This window comes from Benincasa hispida, chromosome 11, assembly GCF_027475165.1.
Source record: "Benincasa hispida cultivar pf3 chromosome 11, pf3_genome.v1.1, whole genome shotgun sequence".
Classification (NCBI taxonomy): domain Eukaryota; kingdom Viridiplantae; phylum Streptophyta; class Magnoliopsida; order Cucurbitales; family Cucurbitaceae; genus Benincasa; species Benincasa hispida.
Window position 1 is genome coordinate 62,542,278 of NC_143488.1, and position 26,091 is coordinate 62,568,368.

Here is a 26,091-nt window from a genome sequence, read left to right on the forward strand (position 1 = left end):
CTGAGCTACCAAGGGGACCTTATGGACCTATGGCTTGAAGCTTCAACGGTACGTGAATAACTGACTAAACTCTTTAGCCATGATATCCACCGTCCGTTAACTGCCAAGCATTCCACTAAAGACCGACAACCGAAATCTTCTTACCATAGATATATTTCTATGTCCATTGTATATAACAAATCATCAGTACGATGGCCCTTCACAGATGTTCGTAAGTACAGCTGGGCCAATTTACCATTTTGCCCCCATAGTTACATCTTACTCCTTAGGTATCACTGATCCCTCTAATGAACAATACAACATAGTCTTACTATGTATGAACACCTCTCAGGCTATGAGAATGTGTGTGAAGCCACATCGTTCAAGTCCCGGGATCAATCCTTAAGGGAGTAATCTATCTACTTACCCCTATTTCGGGGAAGGAGTGAACTCCATCTTGTGAAGTTGAGTTCCCAACTCCCAAATCAGACAAATTTCCAAAGCGGTAGGTTTGAGTTGTTGCTCTGTCCACTCGCACCTATGTAAATCAAATGACCGTCTTCAATGGCAGGAGTTCCCAACTCACTCAGGATTGAGGTCATGTTACCTATGGTCATCCCAGTGAAGTGAAGTCTTTGTCATGAATGGAGTTATATGACGAGACGTTAACAATTCGTGGTCTGGTCTTATACAAACTCTTTGTATAAGACGTCCCCATTCGTATGTCCTCTACACGAATGATCAAGATTAGAACATCTGTGACAAGTCATAACACTTGTAACTATTCTACAAAGCAGGTTGCATCCGTAGTGTTACTAGGATAAGGTTTCCCTCCTATATCCATATACTATAGACTATTTTGGTTATCACTTAAGACATGATCCACCTCTATATCACTACATACATACTTAAGTTACATAAAGACAACCAGGGATATTAAGTTTATTGGTTTGTGGTAAAGCAAATGAAACATCTAAATGTGCAAAGTCAAGAAGTGAAGTAAATATCATATATTATACATCACAAGTGTTCGTACAAAAAGTGTTTACAAACTACAGGACATGAGACTTTAGAGCATTAACCCCAACAATTCTCTAGCGCGATAAGCCCACTCGTAACTTATGTTAACTCCATAATCTCATCGGACGACTTCAATTATATCCCTCGGGCAGTATGTTCGACCAACTTAGACTTGATTAAGTGTCCAATAATCCAATTGTTTGCTAGTCAATGATTATCCATTCTCATTTCAAGAGAACATGTATGTTCGCTTGGATATTTCGTTACGTCAAAGGAATCACTTTCTTTCAATTTTTTTACATGGACCCTCCACTTACATTTTTCCACCAAACACTGGATAGTTAGTAAGCTCTTTGTTGACTTGTTTACACGGTAGTCAAAGTTCTTTCTTATTGCAAGCATCGATAATTTAACTGACAAATCATATTTCAAAAATAAAATTTGACTGACCTTTATATTCTTGCTATTCAGATAGTCATGAGGTATTGTGATGAGGTCGTCATACGATGACCCTCTGATGGTCTGGGTATATCTACAAATAGTTGGGTTGAAATGGTGAAATGCATTTGAACCAAAGGCATCACAACTGATGGAATGAAAACAGGTGGGGTTGGAACATGGATGTAAGGTGTTGGAGAAGTTTATGGTCCTGAAGATTGTCCATATCCATGTTCAGTATTGAACTATGAAGTACATTTAGGTTCACTGTTATGATCAAACCAAACTTCACTTCGGTCATCCCTCAAGTTATATGGCTCAATATGATCATCCAGTAAAGACATGGTGAGAATATTGCATGTTGGAATGGTTGCAAACCCAAAGTTTTGACTAGCTAAAATGTGTTGATCGATTGGATTGCAATGTTGGTACATATTGTCCGTGTGTACTCCATGACTTTTGCAAGGTGTAACTGATACAAATAACAACATCCAGGATGCATCACTGCCTTCTACAATAAAGCTAAGGCCTTCATCATCGATTATGTCAATCGGGGGAGTTGGGACCAATAAATTGTAAAAATATTTGATGTGCATATCAAACATATCCGAATCAATATTCAGTCGTTGGTGCATAATACTCACTAATCTAGTTACTGTTATATCATTTCTGATTTTCAGACCTTTCATATGACCTTCAACATAATTCCTTTCGGACTCATCCCAATCCCCACCAAATCGTACAAAGATACGAAGTAGTGTCATTGATCTGCAATGGGATAAGCAAATCTTAAGTAATGTCCTATAAAAGTTTAAGAAATCGCCCAGTAATTGATAAGTGATCACCCAACTATTTATAAGTGTTTGATTAGTATTGTATATGCAACCGTACATAAATTTTTTAATGATTGTTTGATACAATACTACACGATCGTCTAGTAATTTTTGAACGATCATTTCTATTCTAATGAACGATTGTGTATATATTACTATATGATCGTTCATCTAATGCTAAATGACACTTATTATGAAAGCGATATGGGACAATAAATATTGTAGAATATCACTTACATTCTTTCCATTTTTGAATCTAACGACAAAAGCGATCAATGAGGATGTTGGACTAAAACTCTGCGAGAACACTTCGAGAGAGCAATGGGAGAATTTCATGGGGAGTTTGATAGAAAGTGAATATTGAAAGTGACCTTCCATTCTGTTCATACCAATGTTATTCAATGCTATTGGTAGAATATTAGTTGGGAATAAATGTTTTGGTGGAATGTTAGTGTTGCATTGTATACATATTGAATGAATGCTTGAGAAATGGTTGAAGGAAGAAGATGGAAGGCTTTGGTCTGAAGGTTTTTTAAAATTGGGGGTAATTTTAGAATTTTGCATGGGCAAAAGATCAGTGGTAGAATTTTTTTTCTAAGAGGTGATCGGTAAAAAAAGTTTTTTTATTTTTGAGTCATCGTGTGAAAATTTCCAAGGAGTGGAACATTCTTGTCCATTTTGGTAATATAGACCCAACATTCTGCAAAAATTGGGCTGAGTTGTTTTATGCAAGGAGCCCAATAAATAGTGTTCATTGGGCCGGGAGAAAGTGTAAAATTTTAGGAACCCATATGTAGACCAGACTGTAGGGTGATCAGCTGGTCTGAATTGCACGTGACCTCCCATTGAATTTGATTTGATGGTTAGATGTGATGATGGAAGTAATTAATAGAAAAGATTAGATGTAATGATAACCATTGAAAAGGGTTGGACAGAGTGTCAGACTGAGGCCTACATTGGTGATTAAGATTAGGGTTTTTATGAAGATGTGGCATGTGGAGCCACGCCACACGAGCCAAAACATGATTAACAATAATTAATTGTGCCTGATTTTGATTATGAAGCAGCTATTATGTAACAGAATAAAGTTGGATAGAGTAGGCTGAGTCCTCGCCCAAATGCCTTTCATTACCTTCTACTATTAGATTAACAGCTAGGTTCTATCATTCTCTCCACTCTCCTTTATAATTATTCTATCCTAGCAATTACCTATAATCCTACTCTCCCATTTTCTCTTATTATATCTCTCATACAATGTTCTAGCAGATGTTGTAAATTTAAATTGTACAAGTTTTCAGCTTGAGAGGGAGAGAAGGGATAAAAAGTAATAATTTAGTTGAGGAGATTATTATAATATTAGAGTGAAAGTGGTGAAAGGGGTAAGTGGGAGAAACCCAAATAGTGAAATAAATGAAGATGAAATGTAGTGAGAGGGATTTGGAAAAGCAAAGAGTAAAAAAAGGGAGAGTCCCAAGGAGAGAGAAGTAAGTACGATTGAAGTCAGAAGATGAATTGATTTGATAAATAATTATGGTGAGTGTGAGGAGTGTTAGGACTACAGTGCCTTGAATCTCCCTCTTCTGACGCCATCAGTTGCTGTATCTCACCTCAGCCGTCGCAACAGTACTTCTTCCCTTTAATATATCAGAGTTATTGGCAGCAAATTACATGGCGTAAAGCAGAAAACGGGCATTTGCTTGGAATTCCGAGGGAAAGAAGATGAAGTAGGAATGATGAGTTTAAGAAGATTGGGGGAAGGAAAGTGACGTGAATAAATTATAATAACAGTGTTGGATGGTGAAAGCGTAGCGTAGTGGTAGTGGTGGTGGTGCTCTCTGTCTCTCTCTCTGTGCATGAAAACTGAAACACCGTTCCTTGGAAAGGCGGTAAATTCGGGCGCCCGCTTTGCCTTTCCCGTAAGCAAAAGATTTGCATTAAAAAGAAAGAAGGGAGAGGTTGAGGTGTGAGGATGTCACCTGAACATCCCCACAATAACTCCTCTTCTCCCCATATTTACAAACAGTACCCTCTCTATACCCTATAAATCTCTATCTCACACTTCCCCACATTCTCTCTCTCTCTCTCTCTCTTCATCATAATTTTGACCACCTTTTTTCTTTTCAATTTTTTTATATATATCATATCTTCCTTAAAATACAATTTCATGTTTATTCCTTTTTTTTTATTATTATTATTCGTATTTCAATCAATCTTAAATTTAGTTTTTGTTGTCATTTTAAAATGTATTCTTATATTGTATTTTTCTCATGATAATCATTCCAATTTCAGTCCAAATCAATTTTGAAATGGTATCTCGAGTGTTGAAACTCAATAGTTCGAAAAAATCGATCAATCCAACATAATTCATGTGGTTTAGGTTGAATGAGATTTTATAGGTTACGTCGGTTCATATGTTTACCTAAAATACCAAAACCAACTTCAATTTATTATTAACTTTAAATTTTATATTTTTTTACACATATAATACAGTATATATACATATATTTATTTAATTTTGTTTACTTTTATTAATTTTTTGGATAATTTATTCTCTTAAAAATCGATTTTTTAACACTTTGTAAAGAACATTTTTATTATATAAACTAAAATTGAATTGTTGATCTTAATTGAATATATGAAGTTAATTAAATCAAATTTATACGTATTAATATTTTACTTCTCTCCATAATAAAATTTTAAATAAATGACTAGATTAACATGAACCAGCCCAATTTAGATGTTTTATACTTATATTGGGTACATTTTTCTTAGTTAGGGTTATTTGAGTTGAATAAATTTAGAACTCAAACAATTAGGTTTGATTTAAAAAGTCTTTTAACTCAACCTCAACCCAACTCACAAAACACCTCTAGTTATTATAGTCTGAATTATAATAGTTTGTGCTTAAGGTATAAAATATTTTAGTCTTTGTAATAATCTAAGTATTTGATGCAGATTATTTTAATGTGTAGAAAATATAAAACACTATACTGAAGAAAGAAAGAGAAAATAAATAGAAAATAATAAACACCGTAACCAAAAAAAGTATTTGAAATAATAATAATGTAGTTAAATGTACGTTATAATACTTTAACTATTATAATTGAAACTCCATATATGAAATAGACTATTAGCTCATTTCACTCAATTGAGGTTAAGGGTCCAAACAATATAAGTACAAGAACTAAATTGAACAAGTTTCGAAATATGAGAACCAAATAAAAAATAGTATTTTGACCGTATATATATATATATATATATAATCCCTCCCAAATTTAATTTGTTTAATTATTGGTTATTGTTGTAATTAATATAATAGACGTTATGATTTTGATAGGATGATGCATATAATATCCATATAAAAAAAGCTAGGAGGCCAGACTTGGATAATTTGTTTGTTTATTGTATATTTTCTTTATATAACCTCAAACGGTAGTTAGAAAGATTATTATTATTATTTGATTGAATATGTATGCTTTAGATATCAAAAGCTGACAAAACAAGAAAAAGAGGGTAAAAGGAAAGGGAGAGATCGTGTTCTCTAAATTTCTGCCAATCATTTTGGGTAAAAATGAGTTGAGAGTGAAAGAAAGGGGACTAAAAGTATATATCTGCATCGTTTACATCATATATAATGTTGATATTTTGCCCCCATCTCTCTTCCTTTTCCAATAATCCCTTTTCTTTTTTCAGAAGAAAGGGAAATTGGTCCCGTTAAGAGTACAAACAAAATGTCACATTGGTTAGAACATTGAATGATTATGGATATGTAAGTAATTAAGAACAATTATCTCTATTGATACGAGACATTTTGGAGAATGGTGGTTCTAAAAGTAAAACTACGAAGCTTTATATCTATTCAAAGCGGATAATATCATAGTATTATATAGTTAGTTAGAGGGTTGTTGTCCCTAACAAGTTTGAGATCAACCATCCAAATCTAAATTCTTTTGAAATATTGGATCATGGAATAGTTTTTTTTTTTTTTTTTTTTTTTTTTCATCACTTAAACACTATCATAATACAATTGTGTGTATATATATATATTAAACTATACTCACTTGTGTAATTATGTTCTAATCTCTCGTCTTTTTTATATAAAATTATGGTTTTTTTTAATGTATAGTCATGAATTTTTTTTATTATCATCTAGGTTGTGTTTTTTTTTTTTAATTTTAAACTTGACTAGTTAAGGAAGTTTGTGATATAAACAAAATAATGTTTAGAAAAAGATTTAATTATATTTTCTCATGGTTGGAAACAAGACCACTCAATCTCAAGAAATTAGCATATATCACCTAATTTTACTATTCAGATATTGACAAGAGATTTATTTAATACAAATTGCTGAACAATACAATTTAAAAACAATAGCACCTAAATTAGTAAAGAAACAAGACAACTTATGATCCCATCAATTTAACAAAAATGGAGACAGTAAGTAGTCTAGTCAAATTGGAGGGAAAATAATACACTTTTGTAAAAAGTAAATCCAAATATTCTCCAACAAACAAAAAAAGGTAAAAAAAGAAAAAACAAAAACAAAAGGCTGGTATCTTTCCCAAAAAAAGAAGAATATAAAGTTTAGAGGAATTGAAATACACACAAGTTAATAGGAAGACAGAAAAACAAAATAGAAAAGAAAGACACAAGGGTTTTTTTTTATTTATTTATTTATTTATTTTTTTTTTGAAGAAGGGTTGTTTGAGTGTGATTGACAAATAAAAAGGTTGTCACTTTAACATGGGAACACCAATTAAACCAAACTAGCCCTACTTTTCTGGCTGATTAGGAATTCCATTACAATAAGTAATTGCATTATTATTTCAAAATTTTCACTAATATGTTATTAAATTTTATAATCCCCCTCCAGTTAGATTAGACCACGTTTACCCCACTTAAAATATAAATGAGAATAAAAAATGGACCAATTTGATTACTTTTGATATTGTTTACTCGTGTTTTGCATTTGTACTAACACATAGACCCCACATCCAAAATCTGAAATGAAATAACGTCTTATTGATGAATAAATAATATTCAATCCGATTGCACTTGAGAATTACGTCTTATTGTTGTCGTTACTGTTATATTTACCGTTATAGCTATCATTATTTTTACCATTACAACTAAAAAATTATCAATTTTGACATTTTTATTATTATCATTATTGTTACCATCCGACCTTCGAAAGTAGAGATAGATGTAATAGTAACAGTAAATTTGTCAAAATTTATGATTTTAAGTAAATGTGATCAAAATCAATCTAATTACGTTCGCGATTCAAGTTCATTACAATTGATCAATCAATGAAATTTTATTACGATTACACCAATTTTCATTATGGTTTGATAAAAATGGTATTATAGACTACTTTTCAAGGACCCATTCTATATTAATATTTTTATTTTCCAAATGCTGGTTTTTTAGTATGGAGTTTTAGTTTTAGTCAAGCTATCACATCACTGTCTTGAAACTTTCTCCAAAATTAATGCCGCTTCAAATATTATATTGTTTTATTTTCTATATCAATGTATAACTAATAATATTCCAATATAATTCATCGGATTTTTTTAAATATAAAAAATATTTAAAAACATTTATACTTTGTAATAAAAATTTCAAAAGTATAAGTAGTTTTGATTTTTTTTTCGCTATAAACTATACATATATTTTTTTAATTTTTTCTATTTATGAAATTTTTTTTAAAAAATTCAAGTCCAAATTTATCATTTTAATAGGAAAACTAAAATAGTGGTCCAACACTTATTTTATGAGAAATTTTCATAAATAGAAAAATCTTTAAAATATTTATACTTTACATCGAGAAATTTAAAAAAGTACAAATATTTTTTAATTTTTTTTTAATAAATAGCAGATATTTTAAATTTTTTTATATTTAAAAAAAATCCCCTATTTTATTTGGAAACTTTGACAATTAATTCAAAATGGTTTAGAGGGAGAGTTGAAAATCAAAATAAAAAATGGTAAGAGAAAATAGGTAAAATTATTGAAGGCAATTGCTTTTTAAGACAAGAAAAAACGTTTGGGACAAAGATTATCATAAGATTATAATAATCATCTTTTGTTATAATAAATACTGTTTCAAAACCCCCAATTAACTACCGTAAACACTATTTCAAACCCTCTTGTTAAAATATTTACTATTTGCTACAGTTTTTACTATTTTACATTCATCATTTTTTTATTATTTACTACATTATTTACTACTTACTTCCCAAACTAAAATGGTTTACACCTTAAATACATATTATTATAACCCAAACTAAAATAATCTACACTCCCAAACTATTAAAATTCAACTATAATACTCTAGGAGTATAATAATCAACTTTTTGTTTCCGACCCCCTAAAATAATTGTTTTAGATAATCCAATTGTCAAAATATGAAAGTAGCTGACTCAAAATAGAAAATTGTTGTAATTTTAGAGAGAGAACACGTAATTTAATTCTAAGTTATAAACTTTTCAACATTCATCTATATTTTTAACAAATTGATGCTATTTTAATTATCCATACAAAATACCATATCACTTTATCTATTTTCAAATTTAGAGAAATTTTATATAAAGTAATCAATAATGAAAAGAAATAACACAATAAAAATAGTGGTATTTACAATATAAATAATTTTGGGAAAAGAATACTGAATTTGCTGTTTATAATTTATCTCTTCAATCATTTCAAATGATAATGTGTTCGATGAACTTCAATAATATGACCATTTCAACTCTTTGTCTTCCTTTTTAACCATCTTTTCTTTACATCCATCTTCAGTCGAACTCTTCTCCTTCCTACGAACTATACATAGAAAAGGAAAATTATAGGAAATATGCATAGAAACTTTTGAAACTTTTTTGTTGTAAATATTTTTAAATATATTTTCTATATTTAAAAAGATCCCTTTTAAAGACATTTAAAACAAAATTGATGATATCAACTGTTCAAGACATCAAATTATTAATTATATTTTATTTAATAAATTTGATATATTTTTATTGTTTTCCAATCTCATTCATTTTATGCCACATTAAGTTGGGTTATTTTTGCCCTACTGCTGTGAATTATGATGTGGCATTAGGATTTTCATTGGGAGTCTATTAAAATACTAGCTTTAGGTTATTTGGATTAATTCAATTATATGGTGAATTAAGTTTTGGCTTTTGTGTTCCTTTGAAGTTTAGTCATGAGAGTTTCTTGAATTTTTATTCATATTTTCAATTGCATGTTAAGAATATTCAAGTGAGATTGATCATCCTATTTTGTGAAGTTTCAAATCTTGAGCTAATGAACTTGTTTCTCTCAATATATTTGATCTTAAGACAATCATTTATAAATTAATCAAGTAAAAAGTCTACGATTTAAGTAGAAAAAATATTGTTGCAAAATTATGAAATCATTTGTATATATATATTAACAAATGGCCGGTTATCAAAATTTGAAACTATAGCCTGAAAAGAAGTAATACAAGATAATTATCGTTGAATTATGTTAACTCCCAATTTCTACTATATACAACTAGAAAGAAATAAGGAAAATAAGTGAAATTGTGGAAATAGTTTGATTTAAGGTCACGTTTACAGAAAGTGTATCGCAATAAATGAAAGGCAATTTAGAAAGGGTGACTCATTTGTTTACATATGTTAGTGTTTACCAGCGTCATATGTTCATACTAAAATGTGGACCCCAATTGAAATTTCGTAATCAAGTAATATAATATGAATGACGAGCATGAGATAATCAGTTGAGTTATATTCGAACATTACGTCGTATCATTACTATTACCATAAATTTCATGGTTATGGTTACCATTATTGTTACTATTTCAAAGAAAAACAATGAATTTTAACACGTTTATTATTGTATCTACTGTTACATTTATGATTTGGTTCTTAGAGATAAAAGTAACTATAACGATAATAATAAATTTGATAAAATTATTAATTTTAGATAAATACGATTAAAAGTGATTTAATTATATTTACGATTAAGATTTATCACGGTGGATTATAATCATACCAAATTTTATTATGAATGGATAAATGTAAAGAGGAAAAAAAAGGGGAAAAAAGAAAAGAAGCACAAAAGAAGAAAGAATGACCCACGTAACCCACACCCACCCTCTCATAGACATCCAACCAAATAATTAAATAGAAAACCCATCATAACCCTCCAAAATAAAAATAAAAATAAAATAAAATAAAAATAAAAATAAAAGAAATATAAAACGACAAAAAACCTCAAACCCCCTGTCAGAAACATCTGCCTGCGCAGGTTAGTTCATTAATTACCGGCATTACCCGGTCTCCCTCCGGTTTCCTCAAACCCTATGCTCCTCTTCCCTCCTTCCCCTCAAACCCACACAGATTAACAATCCCAAACCATTTTTTCCCCCTTCCTTTTCTTTTTTTTTTCTTCCTCTCCTTCTTTTAAAGAGGGAGAGATTAAAAAAAAAAAAAAAAAAAAAAAAAAAAAGTTGCAGAGAAAGAAAATCTTTATTTTTGTGCAGAACACACACCAACACTTGTGAAAGAAAAGAAAAGAAAAGAAAAAACAGTTTTTGATGGCTGAGGGTATTGAATCCTACGACCATGTCCCTCAACAGAGCCGCCGCGACAAGCTCCGGGAGCTTCCCGACCACCACCACCGTTCCAATTTCCTCCCTTTTTACGACCCTTCTTCTTCCGATTCCTCTAATCGCTTCCAATTTCACCACCACCCTTTTTTCGACCCCCAATTCCAATCCCCTCTTCTACCCGAAATCCATTCTTTCCCAGCTGAGCCTCTTTCCCTTTCCCTTTCCCCTCACCCCTTTCTCGCTTCCCCTATTCCCGCTCCTCTCCCTCTCGGCCCTTTCACCGGCTACGCTTCCATTTTGAAAGGCTCCAGGTTCCTCAAGCCCGCCCATCACTTGCTACAGGACCTCTGTGATTCTGTCCATTCCTCTTCTTCTTCTCATTCTGCTTTCCTCCACGATCCTTCCTCTGATTCCTTCACCGATTCCCCAATTCTCGACCATCATCACCCCCTTCCTTCTGATTCTTCTGCCCCTCCTCATAAATCCACCCTTCTTTCCATGCTTGATGAGGTACTATTTCTTTACTTTCACCCTTTTCTGTAATTTAGGGGTTTCCTATTCTAATTCTTTTTTTTTCCCCTTTAACATCAGATGGGTACTTTTGGCTTTAATCAGTAATTATCATGCTTGCTTAGTGCATATCACTATAATATGTTACTAACTTTAATTACTTCCTCCCCTTTTTGAAATAGGGTTGTTACTTATTATTATTATTATTTTATTATTATTATTCTTCATGGAGCCCAATTAGCACTCTTGTTTCAATTCAAAGGGTAGTTGCATGTTTTTAGGGATATTAATTAATTAATTAAGGGAAATAGAAATGATTCCTTTGATTAGGTGATGTTGATGTCAATCTTTTGATTATAACTAGACTAACATGCAAGATGCAAACCTTATTATTCCTAATATTGTTGTATCCTCTGCTTTAGCTTATTATGCATTAGATTCTCTCTATTAAAAAGGATTGATTAATGTAGCTGCTGCTTCTTCATCTCATAATTTATCTTTTTGATAAAGTGATTAGAAGGAATATATGCACAAATGAGTATTGGCCTTCTAAAGTGTGTCTGACTAAGGTTCTAGCTCTAAGTCTAAGGATATTTTTTTTACCAAGTCTGGGCATAATGTGCTTAATCAAAGTGATTGGAGGAATCCATTTTCTATAAAGATTTATACTTCTATAAAGCTGTTCTCAGAATATATATATTCCTATTTTTTTTTTATATATATTGAAAAAATAAATAATATGAATATTATAGTTAGTAGTTACACTCTATCATCCTCTCTCTATTTTTTTTTGTCCGTGGGGAAACTAATTGCAAATATGTTGTTTTACACTCTATTATCCATTTCCCACAGATTTTTACTACTTTAAAGGTGTTAGCTTAATTATATTGCTATTTTTCAAAAAATACCATGAAGAGAATGAATGGTAATTACACTCTATTATTTATTTGGTGGAGAAAAGTAATTGTGTACATGTTTGGAATCAATGTATACGTGTACATTTCTCATTAACATATTTTTGGGGCTGGATTTAAGAGTATCATGAAACCGGTTGTATGCTACAATCTTATACATAAAGTCTTATATTTATAAAATTAGCACAATTTTCCTCTTAAACCATTTATTCCATTGTTCTCCATTTAATGCATTTTTGCCCTCAAAGAGTTTATCATAATTCTCCTTTTCAGATTAGGCTTGATTTATACTATCATAATATAATCAATGTCATCACTTTTCATATGGTCAAATTTATGATATCCAAACAAAAGAATAAAAGTTTTTGATACAAACAAATTACTGTTATTTTTCATTGTACTGTTATTTCCACTGTACTTTTGATAATCTGTTGACCAATTACTTACTCATGCCTGGTACAATGTAAGTAGCTTTTGAATGTGACTGGTGTGTTTTTACCACAAGTTGAGTGATGAGTGAAATTAGGTTCTTTGAGCCCTTTTGATTCCTAACTTTTCATTATCTGTTCATCTATTTTTAAATATTAACTTTTGTTTTTCCGTGGCCATTATCTAGGTTTACAGGAAATATAAGCAGTACTATCAACAAATCCAGGAAGTAATGACATCGTTCGAGTACATCTCCGGGCTCGGGAATGCGGCGCCGTATGCCAACCAGGCTATAAAAGCCATGTACAAGCATTTCAAGTGCTTGAAAAATGCTATTCTAGACCAACTTCAATTCAATAAAAAGACTCATGGTGACTACAATCGAAGATCCGTTCAGAACCCGGGATTTCTTGACCATCAGCCTGTTTGGCGACCACAGCGAGGGCTTCCTGAACGAGCAGTAACTGTTCTTCGTGCTTGGTTGTTTGAACATTTTTTGCATCCGTAAGACTATTCTTAACCCAATAACCATAGTTCTTTTTTTTACTCAAAGTATGTGAGTAATGGGTTTAGTCTTTTGGGTTATCAAGATATTTGATTAGTATTGTTTTGTTTTGTTTTGTTTTTTTGGGACAGTTATCCTTCTGATACAGACAAGCTTATGTTAGCAAAACAGACTGGTCTGTCTCGTAGTCAGGTCCGCTTTATATTGTCAATTCAAAATTTCTGTCATGGTTTAGGTTCGCATTACTTATTTATTTTTGGCTCTAAAAAGACAATAATTGTACTCTTTGAGGCAGGTATCTAACTGGTTCATTAATGCAAGAGTGAGGCTTTGGAAACCAATGGTTGAAGAAATATACATGCTGGAAACCAAGCAGCAACAAACACAGAAGAATTTACATAGAGAAGATCGAAACGCCAACAGGACGAACGATCATCATCATCCATCGAACTCATTGGCAATGGATAACCCCTCTACATCCACTCAACAAATTCAAGATACTCCTCCCAAACGCACCTGGAACGAACCTCATGATGTGCCAATGGGAAATCACAATGAACCCTTGAACGTATCTTACAACTTGTCAACCCATCCCCATGTAGCCACAAACACAAACATGGCGGGCAACAACGGTGGAGTTTCCTTAACTCTTGGTCTTCACCAGAACAATGTCATAGGTGGCTTTTCCGAACCCTTCCCTGTAGGGTTCCCTGTAGCAGCCACTCGACGTTTTGGCCTCGGAATCCAAGGCAACAACGATGGGTACGTAATGGGTGGACATTTTAGTAGAGATGTTCTTGGAGGTCAGATGTTACATGACTTTGTAGGGTGAAATCAATGTGGTGTTTTGGAAGTTAATATGATAGGAAAACAAGAGGTTCCATATTATTTGGTACTGATGTTGTATTATATACCATATAAAATGTGGGGTTTAGATGAGTACTACATGAAGAAGAGCATAAGCAAAAATTCAAAACCTGTAAATGGCTTACCTCCAAAATCGTACCAGAAAAAGAGAGCAAAAACAAAAGGAGAATTGAAATGTGAAAAATGCCATTATTTGCCCTTGTGTAACAATTTGGAATGGAATGAGAGGAGAAAAGAAAAGAATAGAAAAGAAAGGAAAAGAAAAGAAAAGGAAAGGGTTGTGAAGTACTGTAGGTGGTGAGTTCCTTTGCTTCTTATTGGATCAAATATATTTTTATAAGAATAATGGTTGTTAGAAATTCAACCCTAATTTGCTGTTTGGGTTTCTATGTATTTATGATTGGGATTTGAAAGTTTCATATTTATGGTTTCTCGTGCACTTAAAACTATATATTTATTATATTCTTTCTCTTCTGGTAATCATAAGTATTTGAAATGGTGGCGTTAAAGCACCAATTGAAAAGCATGGGAGAGTCCCACTTTTAAATCCATCCATGCCTCTATGCGTTTTCAAAAAGTTTTTACCTTTTTACTGTGTTTGGTTTAAAACTGATAATTCATAATTGGGAGTACATACTGTTTTTTTTCTTGTAAAATGTGGATAATTTCGTGTCTTGTGTACGTGTGTTTGCTTTTATGGGTGATGGGGCTATATGTGGGTTTATCATAAGTATCTACTTGGATTAAAAACTATATCAAGTTTGCTTCTTTCTTCCTTTTTAGCACAATATAAAGTCAATTTTATCATCTATAAATTGAAAATATTAAGGAGTATAATTTACATTAATAAACTTTGTTGGGTACACTAGATAACTACATCATGATGGAAATTGTGCCCAATGACATCCAAATTTTATGAAAAGGAGATTGATGGATGAAAATTGTTATAATTACTTGAACTCAATTAAAGTAATTAATTTAAAAAATTTATCAAAATTTCGAGACCAATTGAATATTTGAGATTTAGATAGAAATTTTAAATTGAGATGGTGGCCAACTCTCTTTAACCTAGTTCTTAATTGGTTTGCCCTACACTTTTTTCCCTATTTTCATAATATATACTCCATATATATTCTCTCTCATATTTGCAATTATGCTTCATGTATATATATCACGATATCAGTTATCACTATATCCTCATATATAAACAATAGTATATACGTAAATATTGTTCTTCTATTTTAACAATAATGTTAACACATCAAAAATTAAGACATAACTATAGGAAAAGTATACATTATGCACTGTATTCTCATATAAGGACAATAATGTATACATATGACTAATATATATATATATATATGGATTTGTTTTAATATTTTTATTTTCAACTAAATATAAGAATTTATTTTTTTAAAAAAGAGAGAAAACTATATATATATATATAGATAGATAGATAGATACATACAGAAATACACACACGTACAAGTTACTCTTTTATTGTGGATTCAATCTTGTGTATATATGGTGTATTCAGGTTTGTGAGTGATTTTAATAATGTTATATGTAAAAATTAGGGCATAACTATGAAAATAAGCATTGAAATATATTTTTCGAAGTAAGGGGAAGGTGAAAATCTGAAAAGAACAGAGTGAGAACTACACAATGAAATACAATTCATCGATATTTTTCGAGATTTGATATAAACATCGTAGATAATTTCAAAGTTGAAAATAATATTTTTCTAAAAAAATTCCGTATTTTATAAAGTAAGATATGAAAAAGGTAATCCATTTGTGTGATTTGGACAAAAAATAGAAAGTGGGTAAAAATTGAGGGGGGCCATTAATTGGGCTGGTAGGTTCACTTTCATAGTGTCCTAAAAAGAATTTGGGCCTTGTTTCTTTTTCTCTTTAAAGAAGAGTGGGCCTAGCTATCTTTGTAGTTAAAGATTGACATGTTCAATTGGAGATTTGGCGAATCTGTGTTCTTTATGTGGGAGTATTAGCAACCACAAATCCACTTTAAATCGCTATTTAACTCAATCAATTACCCTACTTTTTCTACTTATTTCTAATTTTTGGCGCCTAATAAAGAACAAAGCATATTTGATACTTTGTTCCAAGAGTTTGTGGGTATCAGTCATGCACCAAGAGTTTTTAATAGGTGGCTCATAATTTGGCCAATCACCCTATTATTTTCGCTTCTTCGTCTTCTTGGTCTGATAACTTCCTCTCTAGCGTTCCAATCTTATTAACCTGAGATGGGGTGTAGAAACATTTTATTGAACTGATTGTTGAGGTTATTATTTTAAAGAAAAAACACATATCTAATGCACATCAAATTGTGTCCCAATGTCTTAAAATGATGTTCGTTGTTGAATAGGCCGTGTTTACTTCCTTGTAAATGTAATTCAAAAGTAGACTACATCTATTTATGTTTGTTGTTGTTGTTTATCAGTGTTTTGTAATCGTAATGAAATGTGAGCACACTATAAAATTCGTAATCAACAAATGTAACTCTATTGTGAGGGAGATGATCATCGATTCAATTATGTTTGATTATTACATAAGACCCACACCCTCTTTTTTACTAACTTTTCAACATTTACCCTTTTCAATATGTGCCTCTATGGAATAAACAACACCAATGATTTTTTTTTAATTTTATTTTATTATTATTATGATTGCATCAGTGTGTAGTAAATGTAATCAAAGGAATCTCGTCCCCTTTATGATTGAGGGCCATTACAATTAATATATGAATGTAAATCTATGATGATTACGACAATTTTAATTAAAGATTAGTAAACATGACCTTAATTTAAATAGTTAAATACATGCTCACTCTCGTGGTTTTTTTCCCTCCCAACGATCGAACTTGGCGCTTGGAGGGTTAATTTACTAAAATAAAGTAGCCCAATGGGTTTAGGGCTGATTTATAATGACTTTTTTTTGGATGTCTAATAATATAAATATGTCTTTCCGCAAAATATACTTTAAGCACTTATAAAGCAATTCAAAACATGCCATTAATTTCTAACTTCAATTTAAGAGTTGACCTTAAGGAAGATGATAATTGAATGAACTTAAATATAATTCAATTAGTTAAGATATATGTTAATTTGAGCAATATATTGCTCAAATATTTTAGATTTATACTGTCAACTAAAAGATTAGAGAATCAAATCCCTCAACCCTACGTGTTAAACAAAATAAATAAATAAAATAAAGAAGAAAAGAAAAGAAAACAATAGTTAAGGTATAATTCTAAGCCAACCTATGCATAATTCATCGGATTAAAACATTACAATGGATTTATTTGAAATTTCCAATCTCCATAGTCCATACAAGCGAGATAAATTGATTAAAGTTGTTCTATTTTCAGCATTACAACTCATGTGGAGTAGGAGGTTTGAACTTAGGGATTATATTGACCCTCTTCATTGCCTATAGGAGAAGATGGGGTAAAATAAACTTTTAGCCGTCATTTTTATAGAATAAATACATTTTAGTGGTTAAATTATGTTCATGTCGACAATTAAAAGTGAATCAATAAACAATATTTTCCCCATAAAGTGGTTTATTGAAGTAACTTAGAAAGAAAACAACAAAGTGGAATAATTAAAAGAAAAGGAAAAAGAAAAAGAAAAAGAAAATAACAGATGCATAGTTAGAATATTCCGTCCATTATCCTTTTCACATCGAAAATTTATTTCTATTCTTTTACGATTGTGATTTCCTCAAGGAATTAAACTTCCCAATTATAACATGACGTATGTATTAATGTATACAAATCACATTCACATGAAGAATTGTAATTGAATGGTAAAATGAATAAGATGACATTATCTTGAAAAATGGGTAAAAATAGTGAAGGAAAATGTAGAGCAATCTTTTGTTGATAAATAGGGTAAGATCTCTCTTATCCTGCATATTTTTCTTTTTCTTTTTTAAAAGATGTGGTCAAAGAAAGAACAATCACTGTCCCAAAAAAATAAAAGTAATAAATAAATAAAAATAAAAATAAGAAAAGGAAAGCTTCTTGCTTCTTACGATTGGTAAGGGAAGAACAGAACCCAACTCATAATTCTAGTAGAGCACCTTATCGTGTGTTTCTCCTTTATGCACCTTTTCCTAAAATAAAAAAATTAATTTTAATTTTAATTTTATATACTTTGGAATATATTTTTCAAGCTTTGAAACCCATTATAAATACTAATGAATTTACCATATGAAGTTCAGCTCATTCTAAAACCAAAGCTTCTTCCTCAGTCAAAACTCTCTACTCTGCCATTTTTTTTTCCTTTTCTTTTCTGCAGTGTGAGATTTGCTTTTGTAAATTTTATTGGGTAAGGATCGGGTAATCTGCATCCTGAGGTTTAGATGAGAATAATAAAATAAAAGATGGCTTCTTTTCTAGCCCTCGGGTTGCAGATTACCTCTTCCTTGCTGACAATGCTGGATTTGGTAAATCAGATTATCAACTCTCCCTCAAGGTAACTCTGCTTTTCCTTCTATTTTTCTTTTAAATTATGCTCTCAAGGTTTCGTGTAATGATTATTCTTCTGCTATACCCATCTAAGCTTTCTTTGTTTCAAATGTTGATGTTATGGATTGTTACACATATGATTGTTGTTTTGTTTCTTGTCTTCTGTTTTCTTAACTAGTAAGCTTGTTTTATTAACCTTGTTTGCTAAGAAAAGGCCAATCTTTTCACTTAGAGCTACTCCACAATTCAATATCAATATGTATAACCTCTAATATTCTTACTCAATTCAAACTTCAACGCAATAAGCAATAGAAAATAAGACTAAGGTGAATATAGCTTAAGGTTGGAGGTTCAAATCCGTACCCTACTTATACAAAAAAAGCATAAACGTGCTAAATATCACTCACAATAAGACTGTGTGTAACCTCATTATCCTTGGTCTCTGCAAATGGATGATATCACCAGAAGATGTAAATAAAGATAACTGAGATTAACATTTCTGGCAAACTCCAACGGTCTCTTCGATGCTTTTGGAGCAGTCTCGTCCGTCCTTAAAGATGAGAAACTCCATTTTATCCACATGGAAGAAGATGAAACTCCCGCATAGATGCGTAATGCAACCTCCGAACGCTTTGCCCACCACACAATGCCATGCCGGGCCATAAGCTTTGTCAAACCTCTAATGATCAAAACTCTCATATAAGTATGCAATTTAATTCAGCCACTATTTTGTAATCTTTCATTAACATGTCACGGGTCGGTCCACTCGGTAGTATGTAATTTGATATGCATTATCATACTGAGATTGTTGACAAACCAGGGAAAAAGAAGAAATGATGAACATGGGAACTTCCGGAGTCATTTCATTCAAAATGATGTCCCTTGACTCGTCAGTCAAGTTGATTCTAAAATCATCCACACAAAGTATATTCCAGATTTAGTCTCATCAGATCAGATAGTGGATGACGTGTACATAGATCATCTATGTTTGTGTGTGTAGAAATTTATAGTATCTGAAAATGACGCACACTCGAATATTTTAAAAGGAAAAGGTAACTTTGTTTATTGATGTGGTTACTGTGAATGATGAGGCATATCTTCTTTATATCATAAAAGGGTGTCTACAACTTTTACAGGTTACAAAAATGAATCTTTTCAATCTATTATTGCAACGAAAGGACCTGTCTTCCTTTTATAAAAAAAATAAAAATAATAAAAATAATAAAAAAGAAGAAGAAGGGGGAAAAGAGCATATCATTAATTTAATAAAATAGAAATTTAATAAAGAAGATTCTGAATGTTAAAGAAAATAAACCTGTTTGATGAAATGTGCAATAGATTGACAGTCAGAAACTTCGTGTTGATCAAGTGCTTTATAAGCCAACTCAAGGACATGACTCTGGATCCCCTGTGGCATGTCTGTTTCGCGGACCACAGCTTTGCCCTCCAACATCTTCAAAAGCAATGACAGGTTGGTTTTTTCTGTACAAAACCAGCCTGCAAAAGCCGAACCTCTGCAAATTTATAGCTCAATGTCAGGGAGATGAAATGTATTTTTGATAAAAGGAGGATACTTGGTTAATCTGGTGGCTGAGCTTCAAAGCCAAATGATGATATTTCCGTGGTTGCTCTCTGCTCTACTCAGAAAACCCCCTTTCTTTCAACTTTAAAACAACAAAATTAGCAAATTTTGTTTGCATTAGCAGGAGTTAAATCAATACAGTTGTGACACAAAAATATCTTCTGAGAAACACAAACTTTTTGTGTGATACAATACAACATACTAATCTAAGATTATTTCAAAGTTGGGATTTAATTCTTGGACGTTTTGATTGGTGGCCTCAGAAATCACAGAAAGGGATGTTTCTTTTGCTTGGTTTTGCGCTTGTGTTGAGAGTTGCACCTCACAACTCACAGTTTGAAGTCAAGACATGAGAAATACCAAAAATCTAAAATAAGAATTTTGCGAGTATATAATTAAGACAAATATATGGAAGATTAGAATCTTAAAACGTGTGGGTGGAAATTTCGCAAGCCATTCTCACGGCATGTTTTTCAAGCAGATGGTTCGATGATCATAGCTTTGATGTCAGCATGGTAAAAACAAAGACTGCAATGAACCAAATAAGTAGGTCATTCGTGAATTTTGTTAACCTTTTTATTACTGCAAGATATTAATTTTACAGTAGTTTTGCGGAAATATTACAGTAAACGTCAAATCTTAAGTTACACCTGTGGGGGTTGGGGGAATGGTTGTAATGAATTGAGATTATAGGCGATTAGAGTATGGCACCTTTTGTTTTCCTATGAACACTTTTCTTGACTCCTAGGAGACTTAAATGGTATCTGTATCTGATATTCTTACTGCACTCCACTCCATCTAGCCCAGTCGATAAATTGCATTCCAGCATACACGTTATTGCCAAATCGAATACCAACTGTGAAAGCCAAAGCAACTGCTGGAATATTCTTTGCTAATGGTGATGATTCGACTAGACGTTCTAGTCCATTGATGATCTGGTAACGTGTGTTTGAAGATACTGCGAGGAAAACACCTGCAAGTTTGGGTGTAAGAAAACATATTTTAGTGAGAAATAACAGAAAAAACTACTTTACAAATAGAAAGAGAATGAAAAGTTGCGGTGCAAGAAAACAAATTTTAGTGAGAAACAGAACACAAATTTACGAATGGAAAAATACCAAAAATGAGAACTCCAATTGAAAAACAATCTCAAAACTCTAAGGCAACCACAAAAAACTCATATCTCGGTTGAGTAAATAGAATCCTATCCGTATTTGAAAATTGATGAATTACAAAGTAAATCCTGATCAAGTAGATTGAGGATGGTAAACATATTAACCTAAGCATATAGTGGATTTGATCAAATCAGAATATCAGATAAGTTCTCATGTCTGAAAGAAGCAGCTAGCACAAGCTTCACATATGTCTGGAATGCAAGAGAAACAAATGATAAACATGCAATATATACTTCATTGTAGACATTCAAAGCCATTATCTAGTGAGGGTAAAGCAATAAGCGAAGTAGCAACATTCACATGACCCAGGGAAAATCGATCAAATAGAATAGAAAGAATGCAAACAAGAGAGGAATACCCCAAAGTGCGGCGCTCTTAAAGAGAGGTGGCACTGGTACTTCATCTTCAGATTTCTTTATGCTCCTGATGTATAGTAAAGGAAAAGGGTAAGAGTCACATATACTAACAAAACACTCATGGGTGCAAAAGAAATGTGCCAGAGTCTGCATAAATGCAAAGAAATTCGAGGAACAACCTCAATGATGCCAATGAAGATGAAATAAATGTATGGATAGGGTCCTAAATAGGTCTTGTGAATCTATACAAATAATCTCTCTAGTATCAGAGTTTTACATCCAATTATTATATGTCAAACCTTGCCTGGAACCCTTCAATGGCATAGTATGGAGTATATATATATGCATACACCTACACATGTGTGCGATATGAAAAGGAGCAGTAGTTGATAAAATACCTTAAATTATCATCATGAAACAAATAGTAATAATAATATTAATAAAGAATATATATATAACCTTTTCGCGGTCATTATTAAATTTGCAATGCCTTGGCCGAGTATACCACATCCAAATCCTACTACGCCATACATGAGTCCCTAAAAACAAAAGTATCAAAATAAGTTGCTAAGAGATAAAAATAGATTTGGCTAATAGTATCTGTAAACCTCACCTTATAGAAAAATGTTGCAATTCTTTGTTGTACAGAAAATCTACATCCTGGTCGTTCAGCTTCAAAAACACTACACATGAAGATAAGTTCTAAACATATTGATTTCAAAAGGAATAACAACAATATACAAGTAACACAACTCAGCATCAGAGATCCCCAACATCGACACAATTTTATATGGTTACTTTGGAGAAAGTTAGAATTTAGTACCTACGGTTTTAAAAGTTATTTAGTTCCTATGGTTTGATAAAACCTTATAAAAAGTTCCTATGCTATGATAAAAACCTCATAAACAATCTCTACATCGAGGGACTATTTATGAGATTTTTATCAAATCATAGGAACTAAATTCTAATTATCTCCAAATCATAGGGACCAAATTTGCAATTTAACCATTTTATATTATAACTTAGGAACCTGCTAGGTAGTGCTTCACAAGCATGATGAATACGTCCGAGGAAACCTTTTGACACAGATGGTTGCCCAAAACGAGCATAAGGTGCCAACAGGGCAACCAAAGCAAAGTTAACTGCCACGCCAACCAAAATATCAGCAAGATAAAGCTCAAATTCTGTCCAGAAATCTTTGCCTCTCTTTTGAACTTCCGCAAAAGTAGCACAGCAAGAATCAATAACTAACTGCCCATATTAAATCAGCAATTTAAAAAAATCTGTGTGACATCTGGAGTTCTGTCGAAACTAATATTAGACAAAAAAAGAAAAAAGAAAAAAGGAAGAGACTGACCATATTTTTAAAACATGATCATGTAAAAGCCCCAATCAAAGATGCAACCTAGTCTATCTCATTAACCTTTATATGCTTTTCCAATTAATTTCCCATTTTCATTCTACTTCCAGAAATCATGGTATGTAGAATTTGCTAAGTAGGACCCTAAAGATTTGGCCTTAGTTTTACCTATCAGACTAAATCAGATAATTCAATTAACATAGCAACTTTCTTGATCTATATTATTTCCGGTGACATCATAATCATCTCTCTGTAAATTTGATCAAGAAATTAGCTAGAAATACTGAAATATGGTAAGAGGATTAGCTAATAGACCTCCACGCCAACTTTGAAGAAAAATGATGGATCAGCCAGAACCCGGTTTCGAATCATACCGCAGGATCTCATCAAAAAGCCAAGAGGCCAGCCTAAACCCTTGAATAACAAACAAGGACATTGTTAAGCAGAAGTGGCAAAAGATTTAATAGAAGATAATCTCTTACTCTCTTAGTTTATAGAACTATAAACCCCAGCGTTAAACATGTAATACAGAATGAAAAAGAAAAAAAAAGTTTTACCTGCATCTCCAAATATCTAAGCAGCAGCAACTTGCGAATTCCCTCGCTCTTGGCTGCCTCTAACATATCAGAAGGAAGAGTCACCCCTCGTGATTCCACCTCTTTCATCACCTCTTCAAATTTCATAATTGGACCAAATTCCTCTTCTTCTTTGTCTCCCCTGCTGTCATCCCCACCACCGCCACCGCCACCTCCACCTCCACCTCCACCTCCACCATTATTATAAGTTCCATTACCACCGTTGCCATCAATTAAATCTCCGTCATGTTTATCAATGTCCACTTCTGATATCTCCAAACTTCTAAAATCCTTTCCTCTAATGGGTTCATCCTTTTCCTTCGAGACAGTAATAGCAGCTGCCGGAGCGTCTGAATCCAAATGCGACTTCGAAAAATTCATCACCACCGAGAACTTATTTTTCCTTTTTACAGCTATGCATCTTCCAATACCTTTTCGATCCGATATCGGATATGCAACTTCCTTCACCACATTTCTAAAGCTTCTGCAGCCGAAAGCCACCCCCTGACTCCAAATCTTCCCCAAAACTACTTCATTCCCGAATTCCACAGAATACGATATTCCAAATACCGCCATGTTAGAGAATTCAACTTCGAATTGTCGACGAATTTATAACTTCACCAGAGAAAACCAAAAGGCAACAAAAATATCAGACTAACCAATATAATCACGCCTGAACTTCTAATCAGTAATCAGCATGCAACAACATAGAAAATTCTTTAACCATCAGGCTGTAGTAAGTAGGATCAGATATTCAGATTATCATTCTTCTTCCGATTAACATTCGAAGCGAAAAGCTTCAACGGGAAAACAAAGACATGTATCTAGAAAATGAGAGAAAGTAAAGGAAATTAGCCTATAAGTTATGCAGGCAGTCAGTATACCTCTGCTTCGCAAAAGAAGCCGAAGAAATAGGAACGATAACAAATTCGATTCCGGAAGTCGCCGTAATCCAGATGAACGAATAGAATAAAATATATCGGCGGTGGCGGGGACGGCGGAGCAAAGCCGCAAAGGTTGTGAAGAAGTTATATCATATAATGATGAGATTCTGGTTTTTCCTCTGCCTCTCTTTTTAACTCCAGAAAGTGGCGCTATGAGTATGTTGAGTGGCAGTGGCAACAAACGTTGCGGTCCCGCTGCGTGGCAACAAAGTTTATTTATTTAATAAATTATAAATTTAGTCCCCTATTTACTTTCTAAATTTTAAAAGTACTTTTAAATAGAAAAAATTTGAATGTTCTCTTGAATCTACCGATGTTTATATCTTGGTTGCATCTCAAGTATTTTTTAATAAAACAATATCACTTGACATTTTTACTTTTTAAAAATAATTTATTTTTATAATTATAGTTAATAAGTGAAAAGTATAAGGACTAGGTACGCTGTACATTGCTCTTTTATAAAATTATATCAATTCCTAAAATTTTAAAACTACATAATAGTTTTAAAATTTTTTAATTTTATATCTAAACTTTATTAAAAAAAAAATCTAATAGATAAACTTTAATTTTAATAAATTTAATTATATCATCTAATCGTTTGTAATACATCTATAAATTTCTTCATTTCATAGTTAATATATCTTTGACATATTTGTAATATATATACTCTTTTTAGAAAAGATCATATATCTAATAAACATAAAATTAAAATTCTAAGATTTCATTCAGCATAAAATTTAATTTATTTCTAATAAAACAGTTATTATTTATTTTTTTTTAAAAAAGAATGGAATATTTCGGAGACATATTAGATTGCGACTTATTCACCTCTATATATATTTATATAGATATTTATTGCATTTTAAATAATTGTGAGGGATTCACATTCAGAAAGATATTTGCTGACTTGTCCAAGGTAAAATTGGATTCCAAATGATTGTTCATGGATATATATATATAGGACATTGTGGATTAAAATTTTGGTTAGATCATTCCTTTTGATTTGTTTTAATCAAAGATGTAAACTCCGATTGTATTAATATAGAGGTCGGATGGACATTAAAATAATAATGATTAGGGTTGACAATGAGGTTGGAGTAGAACAGAGGAGGATTTCCATTTCTGTTGGAAATTTTATCCCATCTCCGCTCTCGTCATTTGAAGGCGGGGACTGGAGCGGAGATTCCGTCGGGGAAAATGGGTCCTCGCGGGACCCATTTACCGTTTTCCCTTTTGTTGTAGACTTTTTTCTTATAATTTTTTTCCCTAAAGTTGTTTGAGTTTGGACACTCTAGTTGGACTTAAATTTGCCTAAATTAAATTCTAGGCTAAATATAAAAAGTTAAATACCTAATATATATATATATATATTAAAGAATCTAATCGGGGTGGGGATACCCTCCCCATCCTCGATTCGAAGACCCTGAAGGGGTCCCTGATTTGACCCATCAAACAAATAATTCCTCATCTCGATCGGAATGGATCTGACAGAAAATTTTGCCAATTCAAATAAT

General features: G+C 32.1%; 3 protein-coding genes and 1 long non-coding RNA gene across 6 annotated transcripts; 2 read left to right on the forward strand and 2 right to left on the reverse strand.

Annotated features, from left to right (window-relative positions):
- The first annotated feature begins 10,454 nt into the window (after window positions 1-10,454).
- On the forward strand, window positions 10,455-14,554 carry LOC120091444 (BEL1-like homeodomain protein 9). The gene is made up of 4 exons (XM_090307497.1): window positions 10,455-11,379; window positions 12,910-13,226; window positions 13,359-13,419; window positions 13,523-14,554. The coding sequence occupies exons 1-4, from the start codon at window positions 10,855-10,857 to the stop codon at window positions 14,057-14,059; spliced, it is 1,440 nt and encodes a 479-aa protein (XP_090163623.1). The 5' UTR covers window positions 10,455-10,854; the 3' UTR covers window positions 14,060-14,554.
- A 4,289-nt stretch (window positions 14,555-18,843) lies between these two features.
- LOC150032794 (uncharacterized) lies at window positions 18,844-20,038 on the reverse strand. The gene is made up of 2 exons (XM_090306716.1): window positions 19,901-20,038; window positions 18,844-19,264 (listed from the first exon to the last, which is right to left on the reverse strand). Exons 1-2 carry the CDS (start codon window positions 20,036-20,038, stop codon window positions 19,076-19,078), a joined length of 327 nt encoding a protein of 108 aa, XP_090162842.1. The 3' UTR covers window positions 18,844-19,075.
- LOC150032795 (uncharacterized) lies at window positions 19,161-19,731 on the forward strand. Its single transcript, XR_016524407.1, has 2 exons — window positions 19,161-19,288; window positions 19,406-19,731. It is a non-coding gene; the product is annotated as an uncharacterized LOC150032795 (long non-coding RNA).
- On the reverse strand, window positions 19,822-24,865 carry LOC120090377 (protein RETICULATA, chloroplastic-like). Of its 3 annotated transcripts, none has more exons than XR_016524405.1 (9): window positions 24,518-24,865; window positions 23,616-24,248; window positions 23,374-23,472; window positions 22,729-22,949; window positions 22,312-22,381; window positions 22,158-22,237; window positions 21,701-21,765; window positions 20,879-21,140; window positions 19,822-20,099 (listed from the first exon to the last, which is right to left on the reverse strand). XR_016524405.1 is itself a non-coding variant. In XM_039047999.2 (8 exons), the coding sequence occupies exons 2-8, from the start codon at window positions 24,207-24,209 to the stop codon at window positions 20,947-20,949; spliced, it is 1,323 nt and encodes a 440-aa protein (XP_038903927.1). In that variant the 5' UTR covers window positions 24,210-24,248; window positions 24,518-24,865; the 3' UTR covers window positions 20,722-20,946. The 3 variants fall into 3 exon arrangements, 1 of the variants encoding a protein (XP_038903927.1); XR_016524406.1 differs by lacking the exon at window positions 19,822-20,099 and adding an exon at window positions 20,251-20,695; XM_039047999.2 differs by lacking the exon at window positions 19,822-20,099 and having other exon boundaries at window positions 20,722-21,140.
- Window positions 24,866-26,091: the final 1,226 nt, after the last annotated feature.